This window comes from Balaenoptera acutorostrata, chromosome 3 (genome assembly GCF_949987535.1).
Source record: "Balaenoptera acutorostrata chromosome 3, mBalAcu1.1, whole genome shotgun sequence".
NCBI lineage: Eukaryota > Metazoa > Chordata > Mammalia > Artiodactyla > Balaenopteridae > Balaenoptera > Balaenoptera acutorostrata.
Genome location: NC_080066.1, coordinates 8,704,839 through 8,731,129, shown reverse-complemented (window position 1 = coordinate 8,731,129; position 26,291 = coordinate 8,704,839). Strand labels below are relative to the sequence as shown.

The 26,291-nt window shown below is 44.4% G+C and overlaps 1 protein-coding gene and 1 long non-coding RNA gene across 9 annotated transcripts in view; one reads left to right on the top strand and one right to left on the bottom strand.

Moving 5' to 3' along the window:
• Window positions 1-26,291, top strand: part of LOC130707488 (uncharacterized) — a 120,658-nt gene that overhangs the window by 54,706 nt on the left and 39,661 nt on the right. Inside the window, exon 4 of one of the 2 annotated variants that reach the window (XR_009007384.1) lies at window positions 3,886-5,857. The exons of the other annotated variant lie outside the window; for it this stretch is intronic. This is a non-coding gene — a long non-coding RNA (uncharacterized LOC130707488). Of the gene's footprint in view, window positions 1-3,885; window positions 5,858-26,291 lie in introns of those variants that run through there. 2 annotated transcript variants of the gene reach the window in all.
• Window positions 20,648-26,291, bottom strand: part of BEND7 (BEN domain containing 7) — a 76,845-nt gene continuing 71,201 nt past the window's right edge. For 4 of the 7 annotated variants that reach the window (XM_057542095.1, XM_057542094.1, XM_057542100.1 and 1 more), the window contains exon 9: window positions 20,648-22,962. In XM_057542095.1, the coding sequence (XP_057398078.1) occupies window positions 22,901-22,962 (62 nt within the window). In that variant the 3' untranslated portion in view covers window positions 20,648-22,900. Of the gene's footprint in view, window positions 22,963-23,594; window positions 24,870-26,291 lie in introns of those variants that run through there. The other 3 variants (XM_057542097.1, XM_057542096.1, XM_057542098.1) reach the window with 2 other exon arrangements.

Genomic DNA, 26,291 nt, shown 5'->3' with positions numbered 1-26,291 from the left:
CACCCCGGGGCATCCAGTCTGTGCCCAGGCATCCAAGTGAGCCTCACTTTCTATGTTTACAAAAGGGAGCTCTCCACCCCGGTCTCACAGGGTTTGCCGGGCTCACAGGAAGAACGGTATGTACCTAAAGTGTCTGATGCCCCCAAGCCCCCTCTGATTGTGGTGGCCCAGGGTAGACAGGGGACCGGAGGCAAAAATTACACTCAGCTCCCCAGACCTGGAGATTTTTGTTCAGAAGCCAATAAATCAACAACATCGCGAGGATTCGATGCATGTGCTTTGTGCGCTGTAAATGCTAGGTAGGTGTCGAAGGACGGGGGCGGGAGAACTGGGGCCATGGGAAGAAGAGTGTGCAGGGTGCAGGGGAGGAAGGAGCCTCCAGGAGGGGGAGTGGCCTGAGACTGATGGAAACCACGGTGTCTGTTAGGCAGGAAAGAGAAGCCAGGTACAGCTTCGTGGGCAGCAGCAACTACAAAGACAAGCACAGACTTTGCTGGGAGGTCCAGGAGGCTGAAGCCACTGTCCCCCCGGCCCTCGGGGGTGAGGTTCCCTCGAAGGACTGGCTGTTCGTCAGGGGGGTCTCTTCCTTCTCTCGGCTGCTTACCTTCTGGCTACTTTCCTATTAACAAGACAGCCTGGGGAATGACGGGGGCAGGGAGGGAGGCTCATTTCAGGCCATTTGGCTTCTTGTTTGATAAGCTAAAGGACAGGATGGCCGCTGTAGAAAGTGACCTTATCAAGAAGGATGGGGTCACAGAGCTCCAAACCCTTGTGGGGAGCCAGGTACAGGGCGGGTCACAGACTTACCCAAGGTCACCCTCGTTAACGGCAGGGCCAGTCTCCTGCTGTCCTGCTGCACCCCCCCAGCCTCCCGGGCCTGCTTTCATCCCTGACCTACTTCTCCCAGGATAATTGAGAAATGAGTGATGGGGGCTGCAGGCTTCTGCTTGCTGTCGAGAGCTGGGTGGCTGTTCATAAACTTTTAAAGCATCTGGACCTTTCTCTAAAACAACAACAAAATCAGTCTCAGGCACGTTGCGTTATATAAAAATGGTCTTATTCTTGATACAAATTTATTTCACAAATGCAGAAAAGTGGAACGTACCATTTATACTGAAGAGGAGGAAATGATTGCTATAAGGAGATTTAAGAAAGGGGTAGGAGAGTTTCCAAAAGGAATCCCACCTCGAGGTGGGACTGGCTTTGTGGGAGGGATGGGATTATGAGCCCCAGCCCTTCCTTCCTGAGATGGAGACCTGAGGGATGGCATGAGGGCAGGTTGTGGCCCCCAAGTCAGGCAGTAGGAAGGGGATGGCGTGTGATGTGTCCTAGGACCTGCCTTCAAACCCAGCACCTTGTAGGGGCAGGTTTGTGTCCTGGGGAACTGGCTTTGTCATGTCATGTCATGGGAACCCTGCCAATTTTGTTAAGGACCCGAGGGAGGAAATACTGCCAGTAAAGGAAGCACCAGACTGCAGGAGGCTCAGCCTCAGCCGCGGGGCCTTGGGTTGTCAGTAGCAGAGCCAGAGTCTCTGTCCGTTCGGGTTGCTATAGCAAAATACCACAGACTGGGGGGCTTAAACGACACACATTTATTTCTCACACTTATGGAGGCTGGAGGTCTGAGATCAAGGTGCCAGCAGACTTGGTTCCTGGTAAGGCCTCTCCTCCTGGCTTGCAGACGGCCACCTTCTCACTGTGTCCTCACAGGGCGGAGAGAGAACACTCTGGTGTCTCTTCCTCTTAAAAGGGCATTAATCCCATCATGGGGGCCTCACCCTCATGACCTCATCTAAACCTAATTTCCTCCCAGAGGCCCCACCCCCTTATACCATCATACTGGGGGTCAGGGCTTCAACATGTGGATTTTGGGGGGACACAGACATTTAGCCCATAACACCTGGGCTCCATGCCTCCCCATCATCTCTTTGTCTCCCTAGTCATTTATGCTGGCCTCTGGGCAGTGCTTCTCAAGGTGTCCATGATAAGGAACGAGTTTTTTTTTTTTTTTTTCTTTTGGCCGCCCCCCTCAGTTTTCAGGATCCTACTTCCCTGACCAGGGATTGAACCCAGGGCCATGGCAGTGAAAGCACCAAGTCCTAACCACTGGACCGCCAGGGAAGTCCCAAGGACCAGTTTTGTTATTTACAATGAAGTATGATGTGTGCTGAGAAAAATGAGATGATTGTATGAAATACAAGCTCATTTCTTTTTTATGATTGGGTTCCATGCCCTAGCATTGCTGTTGAATTGGCATGAATGCCCCTGAATGCTCCTGCTTGCTTTCTGTCTCCATCTCATTCTGGAGCAGGGACCGAGCCTTTGAGGCCCTCCCGCTGCAGACCGCCCTTTCAGTGGCGCTGTTTAGAGCTCCACAGAAAGTATGCCATCAGCCATGGAGAGGTGTTATCTGAAGCTTCCAGAGACAAAATGTCATGAGTCCCAGCTCAGCAAGGTCCTCACTGGGCCTTTTCACCTTTGTTATCTTAGGACGTGTGGGGTCTGTAAGGAGGATGGTAATCTGGTTGCCTCTCTCTCAATGGCATTCTGAGGTAGCAGAAGCACAGGCCTGAGTCAGAGAGCGGAAGGCAAATCTACCTCCCCCTTGTGAGCTGCGTGAATTTGGGGTGAGGGATTAACCAGTATGTGCCTCAGTTTCTCCATCTAGCAAATGGAGGTGATGGTGGCTTCCCCTCAGGGAGGTGAAGATTAAGTGAGACGTGCCTGAACTAGGCACAGTGCCCCATCACTCTTTCTTCCTTCTTCCTCTGAAAAAGGGCCCCAGTGGAGAGGCAGGACTCTGCCCCAGGGGAGAGAGGCGTGCGCTTGACCAGAGCAAAGGGGCCTCTTTCACAAAATCACAGGATGTCCGAAAAGAGGTTCTGAGTCAGCACAACTTCTGGGAATCCAGACAGGGGTGAAGATTTCCCTGGAGAAACTTTCCCCAGCAAGAGCACTGGAGCAAGAAAGGTAGGATGTCAGGTCAACCTCAGACCGGTTGACCAGATGGCTCAAATTTCAAATCCTGCATTCCAATTTTCCGGGGGATGCTGCTCTGACCAGAGAGGAGACTGGCCTCCATGGGATCTAAGATAAATACGATGCATGTGAGCACCAAACAGCTGGTATGTCTGTGGTTTCTGGGTTTCGCTCAGTAAGCCTCAAAAGCACGATCTTGGGGCATTGAGATCAATGTCAGGAGACCTGGGGCCTGACACTCGTCATCAGCAAAGTGGCAGCAGAGGGCCCTGTATTCGTTTCCTCAGGCTGCTGTAACAAAGTCCTGCGGACTAGGCCGCTTAAACAACAGAAATTTCTTGTGTCACGTTCTGGTGGCTAGAAATCTGAGATCAAGGTGTGGGCAGAGTCGGTTCCTTCTGAGGGCTGTGACAGAAGGGTCTGTTCCAGGCTTCTCCCCTTAGCCTGTGGTTGGCTGTCTTCACCCTGTGTCTTCACATTGTCTTCCCGCTGTACGTGTCTTGTGTCCCAATTTCCCCTTCTTATAAGGACACCAGTCATATTGGATTAGGGCCCACCCTAATCATGTCACTTTAAATTAATTACCTCTTTAAAGGCCCTATCTCCAAATACAGTCACATTCTGAGGTCCTGGGGGTGTAGGGATTCAACATATGAATTCTGGGGCCAATTCAGCCCATTAGAGCCCTTTAACCAACTGGTCTCAATTTCACCAGCAGAGAAATAATGGGTGAGCCTGTGGTTTTCCAGATTTCTCTTGATTTTAAGCAGATTAAGGTTCAGCCTAGAATTGTGCATCAACCTACCAAATGCAGCTGAATGTGTGACTTAGGCCATGTCATCTTTCTAGGTTAAAATTTATTTATATAGCACAGATAATAAAAATAACATCTATTTACCTCCCTAGGTGTTCTGAGCCTTAAGTTACAGATGCAGGGATGATGCGTTACAAAACCAAACAAATCAGTCCTTAGGACAGGCGACTCAGGCAAATCAACCATCACCACCACAAGAAAACAAGCTTTCAAACCCACAAGAGAAGATTGTAATGCCTTCCTAACAACATTGCTTTATTGACGCAAGGCAAGGAAAACTACATTAAATTCTATTGATTCTCTTTGAGATCTAATAATATGCTTTATTCAGATCTTATTCACATCCCTCTTCTTCCACGGGTCTATCTCAGGAGCTGAAATTGGCCAGTTACAAAACAGAATTGGTTCTGCTGTCATTGGAAGTCACAGAGGCAAACGTGTTTTCGAACACAAAATCTACCATGCTTTCTTTGGGAAACAAGGCACAGTTGGGAAAAAAAAAAAAATCTCACTTCTAAACAAAATTGAAAGCATGGCTAACTTGAGATTTATTTGATTACAGTCTTTCTCCGGGCTAATCAGTTTTAGAACCCATTCCTACTGGCACCAATGAGCCAATAAAAGATCCAGCAGGAGAGAAGAAGTATCACATCAACTCAGAGAAACAAGGTTGTTCATTTTTTTAAAAAGCATTGAGTTAATGTTTACACTGCTGAGTCAAGTTATTTCTACATATGCTATAGGCTTTGCATCTCCAGAATATGTTAGCATTAAGAGTATGATAAATTGTACCTGACTTACTTGTGAAAAATCATCTTGAGAAAGGTTTTTTTCCCCTGGGAAAATATGGAAATGACACATGGTGTGTACAGCCAGAAACAGCAGAAGGAGAGGCAGGTTTTTAGCTGTCACAGTGGATGGTTAAGAATTTCGGATTTGGGTCAGTGTCATTATGCTCAAGTCACTTCACCTCGAAACCTCATTCTTCATCTCTAGAATAGGTTCCAAACCCAGGGTTTTCTGTAAATATTCAATAGTATAATACATCACAGAGTTCGACATTAACCCTCCCAGAGGCCAATAAGAATCCAATAAATGCCAGCTTCTCTATCATATTATTACAGAAGAATGCTTGCATGCTTTACCTTTCGTCTGTGGAAAAATCACAAGAAGGATTAAGTTTGTTGAAAAGAACGGTGGGTCTTGGGCCCCCTTAGCACATGTTTTCTCCATCCTTTCTAAAAAGTGATGTTAACAAGTTAACAGGTGTTAGGGAGAAGGTGGAGTAACCAGAACCCTCCTACGTTGCTGGTGGGAATGTAAAAGAATGTAGACCTTTTGGAAAACTCTTTGGTGGCGCCTCAAAAGCTAAACAGATATGGCCCAGCAGTTCCACCCCTAGGTATATACTCAGGAGAATTGAAAACATGCATTCATACAAAAACTGGTTCATAAATGTTCACCGCAGGATTATTTGCTGTAGTGGAAAGGTGGAAAGACACAGCTCGAGTGTCTAGCAACTAATGAATGGATAAACAACATATGGAACAGCTATGCCAGGAAATTTTATTTGGCAACAACGGACAGTGAGGTACGGACACAAGCTACAACATGGATAAACCCTGAAAACATGATGCTAATGGAAAGAAACCCGTCACAAAAGGCTACATACAGCATGATTTCATTCATAAGAAACATCCAGAATAAACAGCTCTATAGAGACAGGAGGTAATTAGTGGTTGCCTAGGGCTGGGAGGGACGGCAGGAATGGGGAGTGACCACTAATGGACACAGGGTTTCTTTTTGGAAGGATGAAAATTTTCTGGAATTAGAGAGTGATGATGGTCAGACAACTTTGTGAATATTCTCAGAACACTGAACTGTACCTTCTAAAATGGTGAATTTTATGCTTTATGAATTGTATCTGGGAAAAAAAATCAATGAATGCTTAATGTGGAAAATAAGAAAACAAGGAAACAAAAATTGTCATTGTAGCATCCAGAGATAATCACTGCAAATGCTTTGATGTAGATCCTTCCAGACTGATGCAAATATATACATTTAAAAAATAAAATAAAATGGGATCATACCATACATACTGTTGAGTGAAAGATATTTTTTTTTGTATTACTGTTACTTTTCCCCTCGATATTAAGAAATTGCCTCTCTAAACGTAGGCGGCATCCACCTTGGAGTCTTCTCAAATGTCTTGCCTTTCCACTTTCCTCGGCCAAGCCGTGCTTCTTCTCTTTCCAAAGCTCTTCTTAGGACTTTTCAAGCGAATCTGTTCGCCTTGGATCACCAGAGTGCTTTCAGTTGCTTGCTGTCACAGCTTGACCTGTTACAAAGCTATTTCATTCATATCCATGATTTCAGTGGAATTGATCCCTAAACCCATATTTCTACCTTGACCTCTATTGCATACACTAGTCCTGCATCTCCAAATGCCTACTGGAAATTCCCACTTGAACATTCATCACTGACATTATCATAAGACTAAACTCGAACTCGTTATACTTTTCAATGCCCCAGCCAGGCACAGCGGAAGATTTGAATTTTGAAATGGACGTTCATGCCCACACTTGACCTTTCTCATTCAAGTCAAGCTTTTTAGAAACTGTGGAAACCTACTCTGGTTAACTTAGAAAAGGTAGGTATGGAGGGAGATGGGGTAGCTCACACAATAGGCGGGGGGGGGGGCTTCCCTGGTGGCGCAATGGTTGAGGGTCTGCCTGCTAATGCGGGGGACACGGGTTCGAGCCCTGGTCTGGGAAGATCCCACATGCCGCGGAGCAACTGGGCCCGTGCGCCACAACTACTGAGCCTGCGCGTCTGGAGCCTGTGCTCCGCAACAAGAGAGGCCGCGATAGTGAGAGGCCCGTGCACCGCGATGAAGAGTGGCCCCCGCTTGCCGCAACTAGAGAAAGCCCTTGCACAGAAACAAAGACCCAACACAGCCAAAAATAAATAAATAAAAATAAATTTTAAAAAAAATAGGCAGGGGGGAAGGCCGGGGAACCAGATTTGGAAAAAGGGCAGGAAAATGGCATTCCAGGGGCTGCACGGCAGTGACCACAGCCAGGTCGGCCCCTGAGCGAGGTCTGGGCCGATGCCTGCTGCTGGTACAGGCATCCCTACCGCTGCTGCCTGGGATGCTGATGGTCCCGCGTCTCTCTAGCAATTGCTCAGAGCGAAGAGAGCAGCTAGATACGGAACAGTGTAAAGAAAATCAAGCGCCTATCCACTTAGTCTTGGTTTCCTTAAACCAAGAAAAATGGAGATCATTTTCCTAACCACCTCATGGGATTGTAAGAAGCTCAGCTGGTATTTTGGAAGATACTTTGTAAACCACGAGCCCCTCCACAAGTGTGGGTTGTTTCTACTAAGAAGTGAGGTTTTCCTTCCAATTTCTGTTCTCTTCCTGACGGTGTACCTCTCTTCCCCCTCAGGGTTTCCATATCCCCTCATGGCCCCCATATCCCCTCACTGCCTCCTGTTGGCTGAAAAAAATGCACAACATGAGAATTGTGAGTTAAGTTTTATTTGGGGCAAAATGAGGACTATAGCCCGGGAGATGGCATTTCAGATAGCTCTGAGAAACCGCTCCAAAGAGCTAGGGGGGAAAGGTCAGTATATATGTGATTTTGGTAAAGGGGGAATACATGCAATCAAGCACATATTTTTTTGTAGAAGGTTTCTGCTAGTCACGAGGAGCAGACGTCACCATGAAGGATTTTAGTGCTTTTCTAGATATGAGGAGATGCAAGAACTGGGCTCAGAAAATCTTCACCTGAAAATACCTATCTGAAGATCTCTTCTGCCAGTTTTCTCCAGAGCACAGAGTGCCTCATTTCTGATCTTCACCCTGAGCTCCTTTCAGGGCGTGTTGAAGGTCAGCAGCTGCAGCGGCTCGTAATTGAATCCTCGTAGAGGTAGATGGCAAGTGCCAATTTGTAGGTGACACTCCAGATCCCCTCACGGCCCCCACATCTAAGCCATGCGGTCTTGCTTATTATTCCTTCTTCCTCCCACCTGCCCCTTCCCATCATCATTGGCCCTTAGAATTCAGTTGCAACAATGGAAACCGATCGTTCCCAAGCTTGATGATACATCCGACTCACCTGGGGCAGTATTTCTGCTTCAGAGGAGCTGTGAGGAGACCTCCGAAGCCGTATTCTCAACAAGCTACTGAGGAGATCACAGCAGGAACAGACCCACCAACCCACCAATTGAAATCTACAAACTGAGTTTGTTACATGGAGCTAGTCCTCTGAAAAAGGGTTCTATATTGAAATGTTTGTAAAACGCAGCCTCCAGAGATTCACAATTGAAGAGGTCCTGCAGGTGAGATACCTGTGAAACTGTCCAATCCAGAATGTCTAAGACCTATGAGCTTGTGAGAGCCTCAAAGGTGTCGCTTGTTATGCTAATGAGGTGACTTTTGGAAGCACCTGAGGATGGGGGCTGGTTGCCATGGAGCCAACCCTGTGATTGGAGGGTTGCACCTTTGAGTCCCACCCCCGCATCCAGTGGAGAGGGGCTGATGACCAATGATGTAATCACTTATGCCTACGTAAGGAAGCCTCCATAAAAAATCAAAAGTGTGGGGTTCTGAGAGCTTCTGGGTTGGTGAACACATGGAGCTGCCGGAACAGTGGTGCCTGGAGAGAACATGGAACCTCCCAGCCCCTTCCCACTGCCCTGCCCTATGCATCTCTTCCGTCTGGCTGTTCCTGAGTTACATCCTCTCGTAATAAACTGGTGATCCGGTAAGTAAAATGTTTCTCTGAGTTCTGTGAGCTGCTCTAGCAAAGTACTCGAACCTGAGAAGGTTGTAGCAACCTCTGATGTATAGCCAGTTGGTCAGAAGCATAGACGGTAACCTGGACTTGTGCCTGGAGTCTGAGTGGGGGGCCGGGGTAGCCTCCTAGGACTGAGCCCCTCACCTGTGGGATCTGATGCTGTCTGGGTAGGTACTGTGGGAACGGAGCTGAATTGTAGGACACCCAGCTGGTGTCCCGAGAATCGCTTGTTGGTGTGGGATCCCCTCCCCACATTGGATTTGGTACTAGAACCCATTCAGTCCCATAACATCTGTTAAAATTCTACCAAGAGAATATTCTGAGAAGTATACTAACGCTTTGGGGAAACCCTGGCCTATGGAATCAATCTGGAATTCCTTACTCTGGTTTCCAAGGTTTTTGACCACTTGGCTGCAAGCTTCATTTCCTCCCATGCCTCTATATATACAGTCAGCCACGGGATTGGTTCCAGGACCCCCGCGGATACCCAAATCCTCGGATGCTCAAGTCCCTTATATAAAATGGCCTAGTATTTGCATATAACTCACCTAATACAATTAATACCTAATACAATGTAAATGCAATGTAAATAGTTGCCAGGCATGGGGCAAATTCAAGTTTTGCTTTTTGGAACTTTCTGGAATTTTTTTTCCCAAATATTTTCTACTGGTGGTTAGAGGAACTGTGTATCCAGAGCCTCTGGAGCTTATCCTGCCTCTGCAGTTGTGCTGGGTTGATGTCCTGCCTCCTCATCTATCCCCTACAAGCAGTAACCATGTGCTAGGTACTTTTAGTCCCCTTTCCTGGTGCAGGGCCCTCTGAGGTAGGGGCCTGGTAAATAGCTGTCGGTTTGCTGAGTGTCTTCTGGGATTTGTGGGTTCGGTTTCTTCTCAGCTGGTGCTTCCCCACCTCCTGGACATCCTGTTTGTGCGGCTCAGGGTCACCCTGGAGGGCGGAGTGCCGGTCAGGGCTGCTGAGTGGCTTACATGACTGTCTAGGGCAACCATGGAAGGGACGGAGGGGAGGTCCGGGAGGAACACAGCAGCTGAGAGGGTCTTGGGAGGGAGTGACCGGCTGAGTATGTGGCCCAAGGAGGTGAGAGTTCTGGGGTCAGTCCCTGCCCTCTAGGGGCCTCAATCCAGCAGCCAAAAAAGAGGGGGCTGAGTCTGAACTCTTCCCCACGCTTGCCCCGCCTCCACCGGTCACTGGGGAACTGGCACTTCCACTTGCTTCTGTAATGCCTTCCCGTTCTCTCCGATGAGAATGCAAGGGGCAGTGATGCTATCACAGGGAAAGCTTTGAATCTGCTCTGACTCATTAAGGGAGCGAATTCACATTGTTATCCGTAGTCACAAGTTACTGGTCATCCATGTCGTGCTCTGAGGTTGGGGCCTTGCCATACTGCCCAGGTCTTCTAGGACTGTGGCTTCCAAACTTTCGTGTGCGTCTGGTTGGCCTGCAGGCCGTGTTCAAACACACCGGGCCTCACCCAGGAGCTGCTAGGTCAGCAGGTCCGGGGCGGGGCTGGAGGTTTTGCATCTCTAACAAGTTTTCCAGGTGATGGTGATGGTGCTGGTCTGGGGAATTACACTCTGAGAACCATTGATTTGGGCATCACGCCCTTCCGGCTTCCCCAGCCCTGCCACCTGCAGCAAATGTCCCCCCACCGAAGTGAGGGGTTTTCAGTGGCTTTCATCATGCTGGGGATAGTCTCACCTCCATTTCAGTCTGTCTCCTCTAATTCTTTTGGTGGACGGATGGACAGTGGAGTGGGGGAGGAAACTAGGGATAAAAAGATAGCCGAGCTCAGTAAATGGTAGAGCCAGTATTTAAACCGTGGTCATTCTGATTACAAAACTTCCTCTGTTAACCACTTTGCTGTGTGCTTTTGGAAACCTTTTAACAAAGAACCTGTTGTCAGGTTAAGACACTAGCTACTTCCCCGGCTCTTTCTGACAGTGTGTTGGGGATATTTCAAACGAGATGATTCAATTAAAACACTTAAAACAAGGCCTGACATAGAACAAACATCCAAGACATGTACACAGAAGTACATCCTGTAGCACAGAGATTAGAAGCATAGGCTCTAGATGAGAATGCCTGCGTCTGAATCCTGGCTCTGCCACTTATTAGCTCTTTGGGCAAGTTAGTTAAGCTCTCTGTAACCCAGTCTCCTCATCTGTAAAATGGGGAGGATAATAGTGGTACTTCCAGACTTAGAACGGAGATCAACTGAATTCTTATCTGTAAAATACTTAGGACGGTGTTATCATTTCTGGTTCAATACTTTTGTGCAAACTAAAGTATAAAGGGCATGGTAAAGGCAACTCAGATAGGCCTGGCCTTTCAACGGGGTTATTCTGAACACTTTACTGAATGTCTAGATGAATGCGAGCTGGTGTCACACTCCCTGGACTCAAGTCTTGGCTAAAAACAACTCCTTAGTGAACTGGAACAAACTGCCTCACTTTTTTCATCTGTTCAATGGGGATAACCCTAGTAGTTACTTCACAGGATGGCTTTGTGGACTATATGAATTAAACTGGACTTTAAAGCATTAGAACAGTGCCTGGCCTGTACTATGTGTCCAATACGTGTTGGCTGGTATTCACAGAGAGTGGGCAGTACCTGTGGGCCTGACAGCCTTCAATCTGTTTTCCAAAGCACATCTCCGGTTAGGTCCCTGTCACCTTGCACAGAGGGATAAGCATGTGAGTGAAGACTGTCGTGGCCTTGCTGCCTGTGTCTTGGTTTCATTTGTTACAGGAACCCACCCGTTTTCTTTTTCTTAGGTAGCCATTCTCCCCAAATCCCAAAGGCCCTGGCGGAATTGTTTTTTGAACTGATGTGTCAAATGCACTTAGACCTCAGATGGGTTTCGTATCTTGCAACTAATACATTTTTAATAAATCATCAGCTCTGGTTTCCTTTCAAGCTGCAGAGAGGATATCCTTTTCCTGTTAAGCTGCAGAATGATTTTTCCCCCCTTCAAAGTAAAGCATTAACTTCCAGAGCCCTGTAAATCAGTTCAAATGTACATATTATTAGAGTAACAAGCTGAAGTTTTTGCAGCTTATATGATACTTTGGAAGCCTGTATTACAAGACTTTACATCGATATTTCAGGTATTCCTAACAGTATCCAAGCAGTGAGCATGACATACAAATACAAAGACCACTGAGCCTTTTCTTCCTTTACCTTTATTTTTTTCATTTTAGAAAATGATAAATGTTCATTTTAGAAAAGTTACACAAATAATTTTTTTAAATCACATATTATTCTACCACCCAGAGCTAACAACTATTAACAACTTCTATTCTTTTTTTCTGTGCATGTGTATGTGTATAAATATTTTTTTAAAGAATGTGATCAGGCCAATGGGTGACACATCGTCTATAACTTTTTAAAGGCGTAGGAGGTTGTTGATGTCGGTATAGTTTTGGACATGCTGCAATTTGTCTGTAGTTACACACAATGACCATTAAACTAACTTTATAAAAATAAATGAGTTTCTGAAATTAAAAAAGTATGATCAGGCTGAACATTGCTATTTAATAGCAAATATATTGTGAACATTTCTCCATGCTATAAACAGTTTTTTGCATTACTAAAATGTTTAAAAAATAACTTCCCTTTTCATTGCAAAAGCAACACATGTTCATTACAGGAAAATTAATTGAGGTAAAAAACAGGAAGAAAAATTTAAAGTACCCATAATCTCACCATTCACAGGTAGCTATCAATAGTTGGGTGCATGTCCTCTTAGACTTTTTTTTTGAGTTCAGTTATTAAAAAAACCAAAAGATCCTAAAGTACCTATTGTTCTGTGACCTGCCTTTTTCAATCAATTGACTGTTGATCTCTGCGTACACCACTGAAAATGGCTGTGCGGTATTCTTTTTTTTTTTCCTTGAAGTATAGTTGTGTTAATTTCTGCTGTACAGCAAAGTGATTCAGTTATACACACATATATATATATGCATTCTTTTTCATATTCTTTCCATTATGGTTTATCACAGGACATTGAATATAGTTCCTTGTGCTATACAGTACGACTTGTTGTTCATCCATTCTACATATAATAGCTTGCATCTGCTAATCCCAAACTCCCAATCCATCCCTTCCCCACCTCTCTCCCCCTTGGCAACCACAAGTCTGTTCTCTATGTCCATGATTCTGTTTCTGTTTTGTAAATAAGTTCATTTGTATCATATTTTAGATTCCACATATAAATGATATCATATGGTATTGTCTTTCTCTTTCTGACTGACTTGGTATGATAATCTCTAGGTCCATCCATGTTGCTGCAAATGGCATTATTTCATTCTTTTTTATGACTGAGTAGTATTCCATTGTATATATTACCACATCTTCTTTACCCATTCATCTGCCAATGGACGTTTAGGTTGTTTCCATGTCTTGGCTCTTGTGAATAGTGCTGCTATGAACATAGGGGTGCATGTATCTTTTTGAGTTATAGTTTTGTCTGGATATATGCCCAGGAGTGGGATTGCTGGATTATATGGCAACTCTATTTTTAGTTTTTTGAGGAACCTCCATACTGTTTCCCATAGTGGCTGCACCAATTTACATTCCCACCAACCATATAGGAGGGTTCCCTTTTCTCCACACCTTCTCCAGCATTTGTTATTTGTAAATTTTTTAATGATGGCCATTCTGACTGGTGTAAGGTGGTACCTCATTGTAGTTTTGATTTGCATTTCTCTAATAATTAACGGTGTCGAGCATCTTTTCATGTGCGTGTTGGCCAACTGTATGTCTTTGGAGAAATGTCTATTTAGGTCTTCTGCCCATTTTTCAATTGGGTTGTTTTCTTGTTGTTGAGTTGTATTTTGGAAATTAAGCCCTTGTTTGTCACATCATTTGCAAATATTTTCTCCCATTTCATAGGTTGTCTTTTCATTTTGTTTATGGTTCCTTTTGCTGTGCAAAAGCTTGTAAGTTTGATTAGGTCCCATTTGTTTATTTTCGCCTCTATTTCTACTGCCTTGGGAGACTGACCTAAGAAAACATTGGTATGATTTATGTCAGAGAATGTTTTGCCTGTGTTCTCTTCTAGGAGTTTTATGGTGTTGTGTCTTATATTTAAGTCTTTATTTCAGAAAATGGCTGTACAGTATTCTGATTTAAGGATGTATTATGGTTTAAACTATTGTTGACATGTAAATCATTTTAATTTTTAAAAATATTAAACAATGTGGTGATGAACACCCTGTAGCTTGATCTTTGGGCAGATCTTTATTTCTTCCAGATAAATTCCTTCAAGTAAAATTGCCGGGTCAAAAGTTTTAAACAAATTTGATATTTATTGGCAAACTGTCCTCAGAAATATTGTACCAGTTAATGTGCCTATTAGTAGTAACTAATGTTCGCTTCATCATAAAAAAACACTGGTGCTACCTTTCTTTCAATATTTTCCAACTGAATAACCAAAATTTTCTTACTACTGTTTTAATTTGCATTTCTTGGTTTAATTTTAGCATTTTAATGTTTATTGGACATTTGATTTATAAGAGTTGGATATATGATAGGTATCTTCTTTCTTAAAAGATTTATCCTGCAAATGTTTTTCTCATTTTGTCACTTGCTGTTTATCTTTGTAAAACTTTTGAAGTATGATTTAAAAATTTTAATCAATTTTTACTTGATCATTTCTTCCTATGGCATCATGTTTGAGAAATCCTTTCTCTCCTCAAGCTTATATAAATATTAATTACAAATTTTCTAGTATTTTTATATAATTTATATAATATATAAAATTTATATATTAGATAATATAAAAATTTATATAATACATAATTTATATAATTATTTTATTATTTTATTATTTTCTAGTATTTTTATTATTTATTATTTAAATCCTTGAAATATCTGGAATTAATTGTCACACAGAGAGTAAGAGGGTCCAACTTAACTATAATTTTTTAACAGCTTTATTGAGCTATAATTCACACACTATAAAACTTGCCCTTTTAAGTTATACAAGTCAGTGGTTTTTAATATGTTCAGAGTTGCACAACCATCACCACTGTCTGATTTTAGACCATAGTCATCATTCCAAAGGGAAACCCTGCACCCATTAGCGGTCACTTCCCATTACTGCTCCCCATCCTGGCCCTAGGCAACCGCTAATTACTTTCTGTCTCTATGGACTTGCCTAATCTGGAGTGGTATATGTGGCCTTTGTATCTAGTTTCTTTCACTTAGCATAATGTTCTCAAGGTTCATCCATGTTAGCATGTATCAGTACTTCATTTTCTTTAATTGCCGAATAATATTCCATTGCATGGATATACCACATTTTTTTTATCCATTCATCAGTTGATGGGCACTCAAGTTTCCAATTTTTGGCTACTATGAATAATGCTGCTCTGAACATTTGTGTACAAGTCTTTGTGCGCTCAGATGTTTTCAGCTCTCTTGAACTTCCCCTCCACTCTTATTCCCCCTTCCCATAGTCTTCATTATAGACTTAGGCTGGTGAGCCAGCTTTGACCACATGGACGAGGATGTCTCCCAGGGGTGGCAGAACCATAAAGTGGATGTAACTGGGTTTCCAGATGACCACATGGAGTAGAGCTGCCTACTACCACCCTGGACCACCCACCCACTACTAGGCTGTTATGAGTTGGAGGGAAAAAAAAAATCTGTATTTCATATATACCTAGGACTGTAATTGCGAGGTCATGTTTAACTTTTTGAGGAATTGCTGATCTGTTTTCCAAAGAGCCTGAACCATTTTACATTCCCACCAACAACTGAGGGTTTCAATTTCTCCACGTTCTCACCGACACTTGTTCTTGTTTGTCATTTTGATTATAACCGGCTTTGTAGGTGTAAAGTGATCTTATTGTGGCTTTGATTTGTGTTTTCCTAATGACTAATGATGTTGAGCATCTTTTCATATGCTTATTGGCCTACTGGCCATTTATATATATTCTATGGAGAAAAGTCTGTTCAAATCTTTTGCCCCTTTTTATGTCGGGTTGTCTTTATTTTTGAGTTGTAAGAGTTCTTTTGTCTATTCTGGATACCAGTTCTTTATACTTTATACAAGATGCGTGATTTGCAAATCTTTTCTCCACTTCTGTGAGTTGTCTGTTCACTTTTTTCATGTCCTTTGAAGGGCAAAAGTTTTTAATTTCTATGATGTCCAGTTTGTTCATTTTTCTCTTGTCACCTGTGTTTGGTGTCAAATCTAAGAAGTCATTGCCTGACCCAATAGCATGAAGATTTCCTCCTGTGTTTTCTTTTAAGAGTTTTATAGTTGTATAGCTTTTACATTTGGGTCTATGATCCATTCTGAGCTAATTTTGTATATGTCTAAACTTTTCATAAATGCCTAGCTAGTTTTCCTCCACACTTTTTACTGAAGAATTCATCCTTTTCCAAACAGTGAAGATGGCACCAGTGGTTCCAACAGCTGATTGTCACTGGTATTCATTCTTCCCCTCCTCCTGATACTAATAGAATCAAAGTTTTGGGTAGGCACATAGCCATCCAGCTAGAGACTCTCTTTCCTGGTTTCCTTTGGGGCTAGATGTAGCCGTCTGACTAAGTTTTAGCCAATAGGATATAACCAGAAGTGATGTATGCAGTCCCAAGGTCATGTCTTCATAAGGAAATTGCTCCCCCTCCATCATTATTCGCCCTTTGCATAGTCTTAAATATAGACCTGTGCTGGCGAGCCAGCTTTGACCATGTGGACGTGGATGTCTCCGCAGGGGTGACAGAACAATAACATGGATGTAACTAGGTTTCTGGATGACCACATGGAGGAGAGCTGCCTACCACCACCCTGGACAACCCACCCACCTCTAGGCTATTATGAGTTGGAGGGGAAAATGTCTGTATTGCATTTGAGCCACTTTATTTGGGGGGGGGGCTCTTTGTTACAGCAGCTGAACATATGTTATGCTAATTATTACAATACCTTTAATATATGCTGTATAGAGACAAGGTTTTCCTTAAATCTCCATTCTGTTTTATGGATCTGTCTATTCCTGTATCAAAACCACAGCTTCAATTTCTGTGGTTTTATGTTTAAATGGGGGAAGGACGGGAGGGGAGTAAGTCTCTCACAATTTTTAAAGGATTTCTTGACTTTTCTCCTGCATTCAAGCTTTCAAATGAATTCAGACTAATTCTGTGAGCTTCCACCACCTCCTCCAAAATCACTGGGTACTTTCCAATCAAAAGTCATTTCTTGGTCTTTGAGAGTTTGCTCATTTTCTAAAGCTGTATGTTAAAATGCTAGCCTAGGCATGATCAAGGTGCATTTCGGCTCCTGTCTCTTTGGCTGCTGTCTCCAGCATCTGGGAGTCAGGTGGACATTTAAAATCTACCCTGTCGACCATGCCTGTTGAGCCCATCCACCGGGACAAAGGGAAAGACCAGCTGTGGTTATGGCCTCCAGGGAACACCAACATTATGGAGGCGGGTAGGGCAAACACACTTGAATAGTCCATGACACAAACCACAGAAATAAACAAAAATTTTACTGAGTCAAAGCTGCCCACAGCTATAGGTCTGTGTTACAGGGAGTGTCAGTGTCAGTGAGGTAGGAGTGGAGGAAGGTGGCATTGCTTCACACCAGTGAAATATTTCTCCTGAAGACGGTGCAGTGCTGCAGTGTTGATCCCAAGAGGGGCATGAGATTGTTAACTGTGTCTGATTTTTCCCTATCCAGTGGTTAGACATACATCACTTTTGGAGGATGCTTAATTCAGTCACATATAGAGTAAGTGTTATTAATTATAATGTATTCTTTCTCCCTCCATTGCTAGAGGACAGCAGAAAGTAGTTCTTCTACCGGAATGTGCAGCTGGTCCACCACTTCATTGAACCAATTTAGGATGCTCAAATTTCCTTTGTAAGATTGAGTTTTTGCTCCATATTCACATCCAGGGCCCTCCACGTTTTGCATCTGGGCGGCACCTTGGTGGAGAGTATGCACACCTGGAGTTCAGGAGAGCTGGTTTCTGATCAGCTCTTCTTTTTAACACACTCACAATCAGCTTCATTTTTGGAAGGCGTTTTAAAGGAATTAGCTGAAGTAGCTTAGTTTCAAAGTTTAGGTTTAAAATGTCCTTCAATTTCTCAGCATTAACAGATAAAAATGGCAAAAAAGTAAAACGCAATTAAAAAGGCCCTTAAGTATCGAGTCTATTTGGAACATCAGTATGTGTAAACCACAGTGTGCTGTGGATTACCCCACATAGGCTCCATTTCTAGATTGTTCTTCGGCTTTTCCATTATGACTCTTTACATTTAATTTCACTGATAACAAAATGGAAATAAATAATAAACATATATATAATATATATATTTTAGGGGAAATGATCAATAGCCTGCTTTGAGAGGTCACAAAATGCAAAAGGAGTTGGTTTGTGTAAATTCAAAGCTTTGCTCTGAATCATTAGAGTTACCAGATTCTCATGGAATGCACCCAGTATCTCTCTGGCAGATTTATGGACACGGTTTCGCCAACATTTCTGAGGAGTGTCGACATAGGGACAAAGCAGGTCCACGTGATCTAAGGCTACGAGACACGGAAGCGGGAGAGGGTAATGTCCGTCCTAGTCCGCCTCTGCTGGGGAGGATGGGGAGTCGGGGCTCCTAAAAACATGTTTTCCCCAAGGACTGAAATCTAAGTGGCCTTAAAGATAAGATCCCTGACATCACGATGCTTAGATTCCAGAGAAAAACCAGATAGTAAACACATAAATAAGCAAGACAATTTTAGAGTGTGGTAAGTGACCCAAAGGGACGAAAAGACTGTGACTTGATGCAGACTGGGGGCTACCTGTGAGCTCTGTGATGATGCCGTTTAGTTCAGACTCGAATTATGCGGAATGAATGGGGCTTCAAATCTTGATCGACTCTAGCTTGGGACAGAGCTACCCAGTTTAAGTTCCCTCCTCTCGTTCAGGAGCTCAACGGGCCTTATGTTGCTGGTGTTTCCCCGGGGCTCACAGCTGTGCTCCTGGACCCCAGAACAGTACCAGGCAGACCCAAAATGTTCAGCGACCACTCGGTGAAGGAAGGAATGGAGTACCGTGTGCACCTGAACTTGTCCATCATCTTTCTCCAAGTCGCCCCTCCCCGCCGTGTTCCCAGTCTCGGGAGCGCCAATAACACGCGCACGATTCTCCAGCCAGAGACCTGGGTGTCGGCTTCCACAACTCCTCCCTCCTCCACCCCAAGCTAGTGCGTCTCCAAGCCGTGTTGGTCCTCCTGTGCTTCAGCATGTGGGGCTTTGTCCTCTTGGGTCCTCTTTATCCATCCCTAGCTATTCCCTCGGCTTCTTAATGGGACTCCCTGCTCTAGGCTGGGCCCCCCTCCAGTTAACGTCCCAGACATCAGCCAGACCGATCAAGAGAGCCTATGACTCTGATTGGACCTCTTACTCAGAACGCTTCAGTGGCCCCTACGTGCGCCCAGCTTCTCGGGATGGTCCATAAGGCCTGGCGTGGATGGCACCGGGCCGACAGGCCTCCCCAGCGTCAGCCCTCGTCCCTTGCATCCCAACCCCGGCTGTGCTAAACCAACACAGCATCTAACGACGGTGGGGGTTCAGTAAGTGCTTGAGCTGGACTCAGGGGGCAGCTGGGAAATGAGTCAGCCGCCGTCCCCCCATCACTTGGTTTTTTTTGTTTTGTTTTTTTAAATGTATTTATTTATTTATGGCTGTGTTGGGCCTTCGTTTCTGTGCAAGGGCTTTCTCTAGTTGTGGCAAGCGGGGGCCACTCTTCATCGCGGTGCACGGGCCTCTCACTGTCGCGGCCTCTCTTGCTGCGGAGCACAGGCTCCAGACGCGCAGGCTCAGTAGTTGTGGCTCACGGGCCCAGTTGCTCCGCGGCATGTGGGATCTTCCCAGACCAGGGCTCGAACCCGTGTCCCCTGCATTGGCAGGCAGATTCTCAACCACTGCGCCACCAGGGAAGCCCCCATCACTTGGTTTTAAGGCTGGGCCTGTAGGAGGGGAAACAACTGAGGCAGGTGTGTGAGCTCTTATTCTACGAGAATGCAAATGGTGCCCCTTCTGGTGGTAAGACTGGGTCCCCTCCCACTGGATGAGAAAAGCCCTTCAGGGTGTTAGCCAGGCGACATACGAGGCACAGATCCTTGCCAGCGAGTGGGAGCAAGGGCATCCCGGGGGCCTGGGGCCAAATCATGTGCCGTGGCAATAATACAATAATACAAATAATCTCCCCGCACAAAGGGCCGCACCAAGCCCTGCGGGGATTACAGCAGGAGGGGCCGGCTAGTGCCAGGCCCCCAGCTTCCAAGGGCTGCGCGTGCGTGGAAGACTCTAGCTGGCAGTAGTTTAGATTTTCTCTCTTTGCAAGCAGTTCACCTTGATCACCTTCCCTCCTGCAATCCGGCTGCTTTCTTACCCGCGACTACTGCCCTCCTCCCAGCTGTGGACTAGCTCAGCGCCAATGCCTCCACATGAGGGCCCAAGAACCAGACCCCAAACCAAAGCAACGACAGTGCTGGCGGGCCAGCCCTGGGTGCCTTTGGAGGCAGGAGGGGGCAAGTCCCCATGAGGAGTAGCGCCCCCCTGTGTTCAGAGAGGAGAATAAAGCAATTAGGTTTGAACAGCCACTTTGCGTTAGAGAAGATTGATTTGTCCTTCTGATGTGTTGTTTCCATAGAAGCAGGGCTTAACCGTTTAAGTGAGGCTTATGAAGCTACCTAATTCAGTTAAAATTAGGCTTCAAGCAGATCACTACTTACTGCTCAAGTGTTACTGTGGGACCTGCCGCTGATCTAACTGCCAGGCGGAGCCTGTGACTTCATGCATTCTGAGACACTCTTTCTGGTGGCAATCTGGTTCGTTCGTTTATTTTTAAAAATTAACTTCATACGGAGAGAAAACTTTCTGCATATGATCACCAGAGTACTAATAAATACCTTTTAATTAATGGCTAGCATTGGCTCCCCTTCATAAACGCAGGCGGGCTGGCACACAGGCAGGAGACAGGCACATTCAATTAAAGTAATTTATTGTATTCTTCCAGAACAGACATAAAGGGCGTCTTGGGAATTGATATCACAGCACGTGTTATACACCATTTTCACAACCAGCCTTGTGTTGAATTTTTTTTAAAGAACATAGTAATCTTAAAAAAATCTAAATATTTACATATTAATAAAACATATATACAGAAGATTGAGACCTTATCCATAGATATGGAATAATTCTTTTTTTTTTATTTGCTAAGAAAGCCTATAAAAAGGATTTCTGAATAAAGTCTGAACAGTAGTCGCAGTTAAGTAAACACAGTTTTAATTTATAAAATATGATTTTACGGTTGCAGTTTTATGCCGTGTATTTCCAATCTGTGAATCCATTGCACACATTCGAGAGCCCAGCAATCCCCACCCACCCCTCAGGTACTGAAAAATTCAAGCTCTCGCCCAGTCTTGGCAGGAAGTGCTTTGAAGGTTCATGGTGTATATTTAACAGATTCCACAGCTGTAAGGTAAACGTTTCTACTTTTATTCGCCATGTATTCATCTTACTGTAACAGAGTTGAAAGGTCACTAATTAATCTTTTCAATTCCCTTGATAAAGACTTCCTTCTGAGAGGCAGAAGACAAATTTTAAAACATATCTTGCAGAAAAACAAAAGCCTGGGTTCACGGTACTTCATTAGACTCCTTGCTGAACAGAGAGGCTGGTGTCAGGGAAGGGTTACTAACTGGCCTGAAATCGAAAAGGCTAGCTAAGCCTGTGATGGAAACCATTGATCTGAACCTTCCTTGGGGCTCCGAAAAGAGGATAAAAGACACACGTGTATGAGATGTAGCTGTCTAGCAGGTGGATTGATTCCATAAGCCACGCCTAGACCAGCTTTGTCACATCACAGGAATGCCTCCTATGGTCTTGGGTTGATTAGCTGGTCTTTAGTGGGTACTGACCCCCCCTAGAGCTCCCCTCCTAGCCCAGGGTTAGCCGCCCCGAGTGACGTGATGGCACAGGTACCTGGGATGGGGTAGTAAGGAACTGAGGTTCCCGGCTTGGCCAGCGCATTGATGGCTTGTTGCCCGGCGCTGGGCAGCCGTGATCCTCATTTCTCCTTAGCCGCCTCACCACAGACCGCGGGAGGGGGACTAATGGTAACTCTGAGCTCTTACACTCTCCGATTCGATAAAATAAGTGCTAGGGACGTGTGTTAAATGGTAGCACAGCATTTCCCCTCCCCACGCCCCGGGGGTTCGGTGTTTCTACTGTCCAAATTTCTTTCAAGCCAACTTTTGGCCTTTGGGTCAAGTGCCAAAGATTCACGGTAATTTGCTTTATACAATAAATGAAGTGTAAATGCAATGCCTCCAAATAAACAGGTATTTTAAACTCACCACCTTACTAGAGAAAGGAATCTGGAGGCAAATATCTCTGTGAAACAAATACCCACATGCCAAAAATATTTCTTTAAAATGAATCCACATTTTCACTTGTTAGTTTTATATAAAGTGGTGGGGGGGGGCAAGTGTACCAGAACCACGTGAAGTATATAAGATTAAGCACATCTGTGGCCAGTTGCCACATGATGCCACAACCCCCTGGATCACTCAGTTAAAACCATCTGTTAAAACAGTTGTCAGGTGTCATGTGGATAGCTGGTTACTTTGTTTCTCACCTTTTAATTAGTTATTTTGTTGCTGTGTCGACACAACCTACATGAAAGATTTTTCTTTCCTAAGAATTTACGTATCGTTTGCACTTATCAGTGACAAATGATTATTCTGGGGAGATATGATGCCACAAATGATTTCATCTAATAGATCAGAGCTGTCCTGTCTCCCAAAACAACTTTTCCATCTTCTAAGCTGGTGAAGATTCTAATTAAGTTTGGCCTTCAACACTGCTTCCTTGGTCCGGAAAGAGCCATTCTCCTGTATACTGCAACTAAGCAATTTACATTAAAATAAATACGCTTCAAAACTCTATACCATATTCACACTGAAAAAGAAAAAAAAAAAAAACAGGGAAAATAAAACTGCTTCTTTTTCATGGACACTGAACCAACCCAGTGATAATGCTGGACATTTAAAGGCTGAGAATTCAACTCTAAAGATGATTTTTAAAAATCTTAGACCAAATTGGACGCTTGATTATCACACATTACAAAGAAAGAATATGAAAACTATTCAAACGTGACGGGTCAGCTTCACAGAACGGCCACACTTTGCAGTAACCTGAAATGCTAGTGGATCTTTGAGGAAATTCCAATGGAGGAGATGCGTGCACTAAGCAGTGTCACTAAAGGAAAGTCTAGGCAGTGAAAGCTGTCTCTGTGTCTTCCGTGTTTTCTCTCCTGGTGTCAAATATATGACCTACAACAGAGACAAGAACGTGAAGGGGGGCCACTTCTCTAAGGAAGAGTTGTACGCTTTTCTATGACACGGCCAGACGCAGGACCTCATTGGTGAGGTGTCTGTTTCACCTCTAAATCAGTATTTTTTAGCCAAGGCTTTAGGTGTGCTAGATGAGTAATTTTAGCCATTAGAAATCTGTAATGATGATTTTTACAGGAAAACCCATGAATGTGGGTTACTATTAGAGTATGTTCATTATGTATCATCCAGGAGTAGAAAATGGCTAAATAAAATATGATATGACCTGTAAGACGGAATATAGTGCAGCTATTAAAATAATGTGTATGGAGGTTTGTAATAAAATGGGAAACGCTTGTTAGGTGGTAAAACAAAACAGAACAAAACTTTAGGAATCAAAATTGGATGGATTTGACCTCCATTATATAAATTTAAAAAATATAGAGAAAAGTCTGGAAAAAAACACCCAACAATAATGGTTGTCTCTGAGTGGTAAAAGTAATTTACATTTTCTTCCTTACACTTTTCTGTATTAATTTCTAAAAAGTGTGTAAAAGAATGCCAATTTATGACCAAACAATGCTAAGCCTAGTTGCGCTCCGTACTATTCTATTTCAAATCCAGAAGCCGCCTTTAAATGTTAGTACTGTTTCGATTTTATTCTCTGTTCTCTTTTTCCCCCCAAATTGTTCCCTTATGGTGGTTTTTCTCCTTTATCAGAGCTCTGTCTCCACCCCTGGGCCGTAGTAGCCTCTGCCTCTGGTCTGAGGGTGGGATTTGTTCACCGGCACCTATCTCAGTGCTGATTCCTGGCATCGCTCAAAAACACTTACTGACAGGGTTGAGGGGAAAGAAATTAAGAAAATATGTTTTTCCACTAGAAAAATCTGTATCCATTTTTGTTAAAACTAGACAAACAGAAGTTTGCTTAAGTGTTAATGGACTGAGATAAATGTCATCTGACGCCTGACTGTAACCGTGGCCTGGTCGGTTCTGGTTCATAGAAACACTTGGGGATTTATACCCCCGTCCCACCCCTTCCCAACACACATGAATTTGGAAGGAGAAAAAAGACCTTAACAAGGTAATAAAGGCACTGTTAAATCTTTAAAAAGGACCAACTGTTGCCAGCTCAGACAGACCAGATGAGGAAGGTCTGGCCAGTGAGTCTCCAATGCAGGGAGGAAGATGCATGGACGAGAAAGGTGGAATTCATCCCTCGGACGGTCTCATCAAGGAGACACGTGAGGAGGGAGGACTAAGTCGTGGTGCTGTGTGCAGAGAAGCCCCAGGCTGGGATTTCACGTGAGAGGCACTCCAGAGACATGCCGGTCTAATCGAGATTGTTTAATTCCCTAACTGCAAAATTTGGGCACCAATCCGTGACTTCTCTTCCCCCTTTTCGAGGTGATAAGTGGTATTATTTATCATGCTGTTTAGTGATTTGTATCAGATATCGATCAGGAGTCTAGTGGAAAAACCTGCGGGAGGCGTCCTACTACTGTCCTCCTTAGGGCCTCACGGCCTTGGGTAGGGTCTTCTTGGGAAGAACCCGAGAGCTGAAGCTGCAGCGGACTTCAGGCTGACTTACGACAGACACGCTAACTGTGAAGACGGGGCGACACTGAGCGCTAACTGTGAAGACGGGGCAACACTGAGCGCTAACTGTGAAGACGGGGCGACACTGAGCGCTAACTGTGAAGACGGGCCGACACTGAGATGGAATCCTAAAGGGATTAGTACATCCATCACCTCTTAGGATCTTTAAGAAACATACAGAGAAGGTGTGAGAAAGCTACGCAGTGGATTGGCTGGGAGTTGAGAGGCCTGGGCTCCGGCCAGGCCACCAACCAGCTGTGAGACCTTGAGAAAGTCATATAGTGTTTCTGGGCCTCAGGCTTTTTTACCTGTAAAATAAAAGGACTGGATAAAAAGAAGGGACGGGACTAGATGATCTCTAACATTCCTTCTTTCTCAGATTCCTTGAAATTCTTTTCGGTTCCATGAGGTGGTTCTACCATCCTGTGTTCAGTTTTCTGATCTGAAACATCTCTCTGCCTCCATCTTCAGACAGGAAAACTCAAAGGTATTATTTCAAGGGGAATGGTTTTCCAGTAATAATACTTCTTAAAAGCCCACTGTGTCAGATGGTGGCCAGGACGGGCAGTGCAAATGTCCTGGGGTCATGGGGGGCTGATGGGGGAGGAACCCTGGAAAGTACAACTAGAACAGCAAGGTGTTCCTCCAGAGGGCCTCCCGAAAGGGCACAGTTTCATCATTAGTAGCAGTGCTTCATGCCTCTACCTACAGTGGGTGGTCAGAACGAGGCTAATCGGAGTTGTCTTGATACTCAGAGGAGCACAGGTTGGGAAGGAACAATAGAGATCATGCATTTCAATTCTCTTGATTCATAAGTGTGGAAACATAGCCAAACAAGAACTCCCCTTTCTGTAATTTCTATAATGACTATATAAAGTGAGAACGCAATAGAAGCAGGTTGCTCTTGCCCTCTGCAGTCATTTCGTTTATTTGTCCATCGATCTGTTGCTTAGCTACTCAGTGACAGAGAAAGCACCGTATCATTTGCGTGTCCGAGTTTTCTGGCTGCTCTGAAGTTCACTAACGTACATCTCTGCTACACCGTGAACTCAGGGCAAGCGCTGTCTGTGAACACGGGGCCTCGCAGAGTTCCTACACAGACTAACGACTCCTCTCATACTTGCTGGATCTAACTTAAAACTTACCACCCCAAATGGAGAGAAAACACGGAGTTGAGCTTTTTCATTGACAGGGTTTTTTTTGGGGTGTGTGTGTGTGTCTGGGTTTGGTTGTTAGAGAACCTTCAGGTATTTTGAGGGAAGTGAAGAGTCTTGAGACCAACTGAGGGGATAAGCTCTTTGTCACATGGCTCATTGATCAGACACCTGTCCCTCAGGCTCTCGGGCGAGAACCGATGCAGAGGGAGGAGCCCAGGGTCGGAAGGATTACTTGAGAGTCAAATAAGAAGAAGTCAGAATTAAGTCTATGGCTTAACCCTGCAGCAGATGCGGCAGTGAGATGGTGTATTCGGCTGATCGGGTTACAGCGTTAGGAATGTGCCACCCAGGCTACATGGGATTGGCACATTCAATCCCTCACTTAAGACACAGTATTCATCCGGTGCCCATTATAGGAAGAGCAATGACACTGCCTCTCAAAGCTTTTTGCGAGGGAGGTGAGGCCAGAACGCATGTGAATTTCATCATAAAATGGATGATCCCTGATCTAAACAGAAATGTCATTTCGTGTTAAAATATTTTTTTTAATGTCCCAGGGCTTGGGGAGGCAAA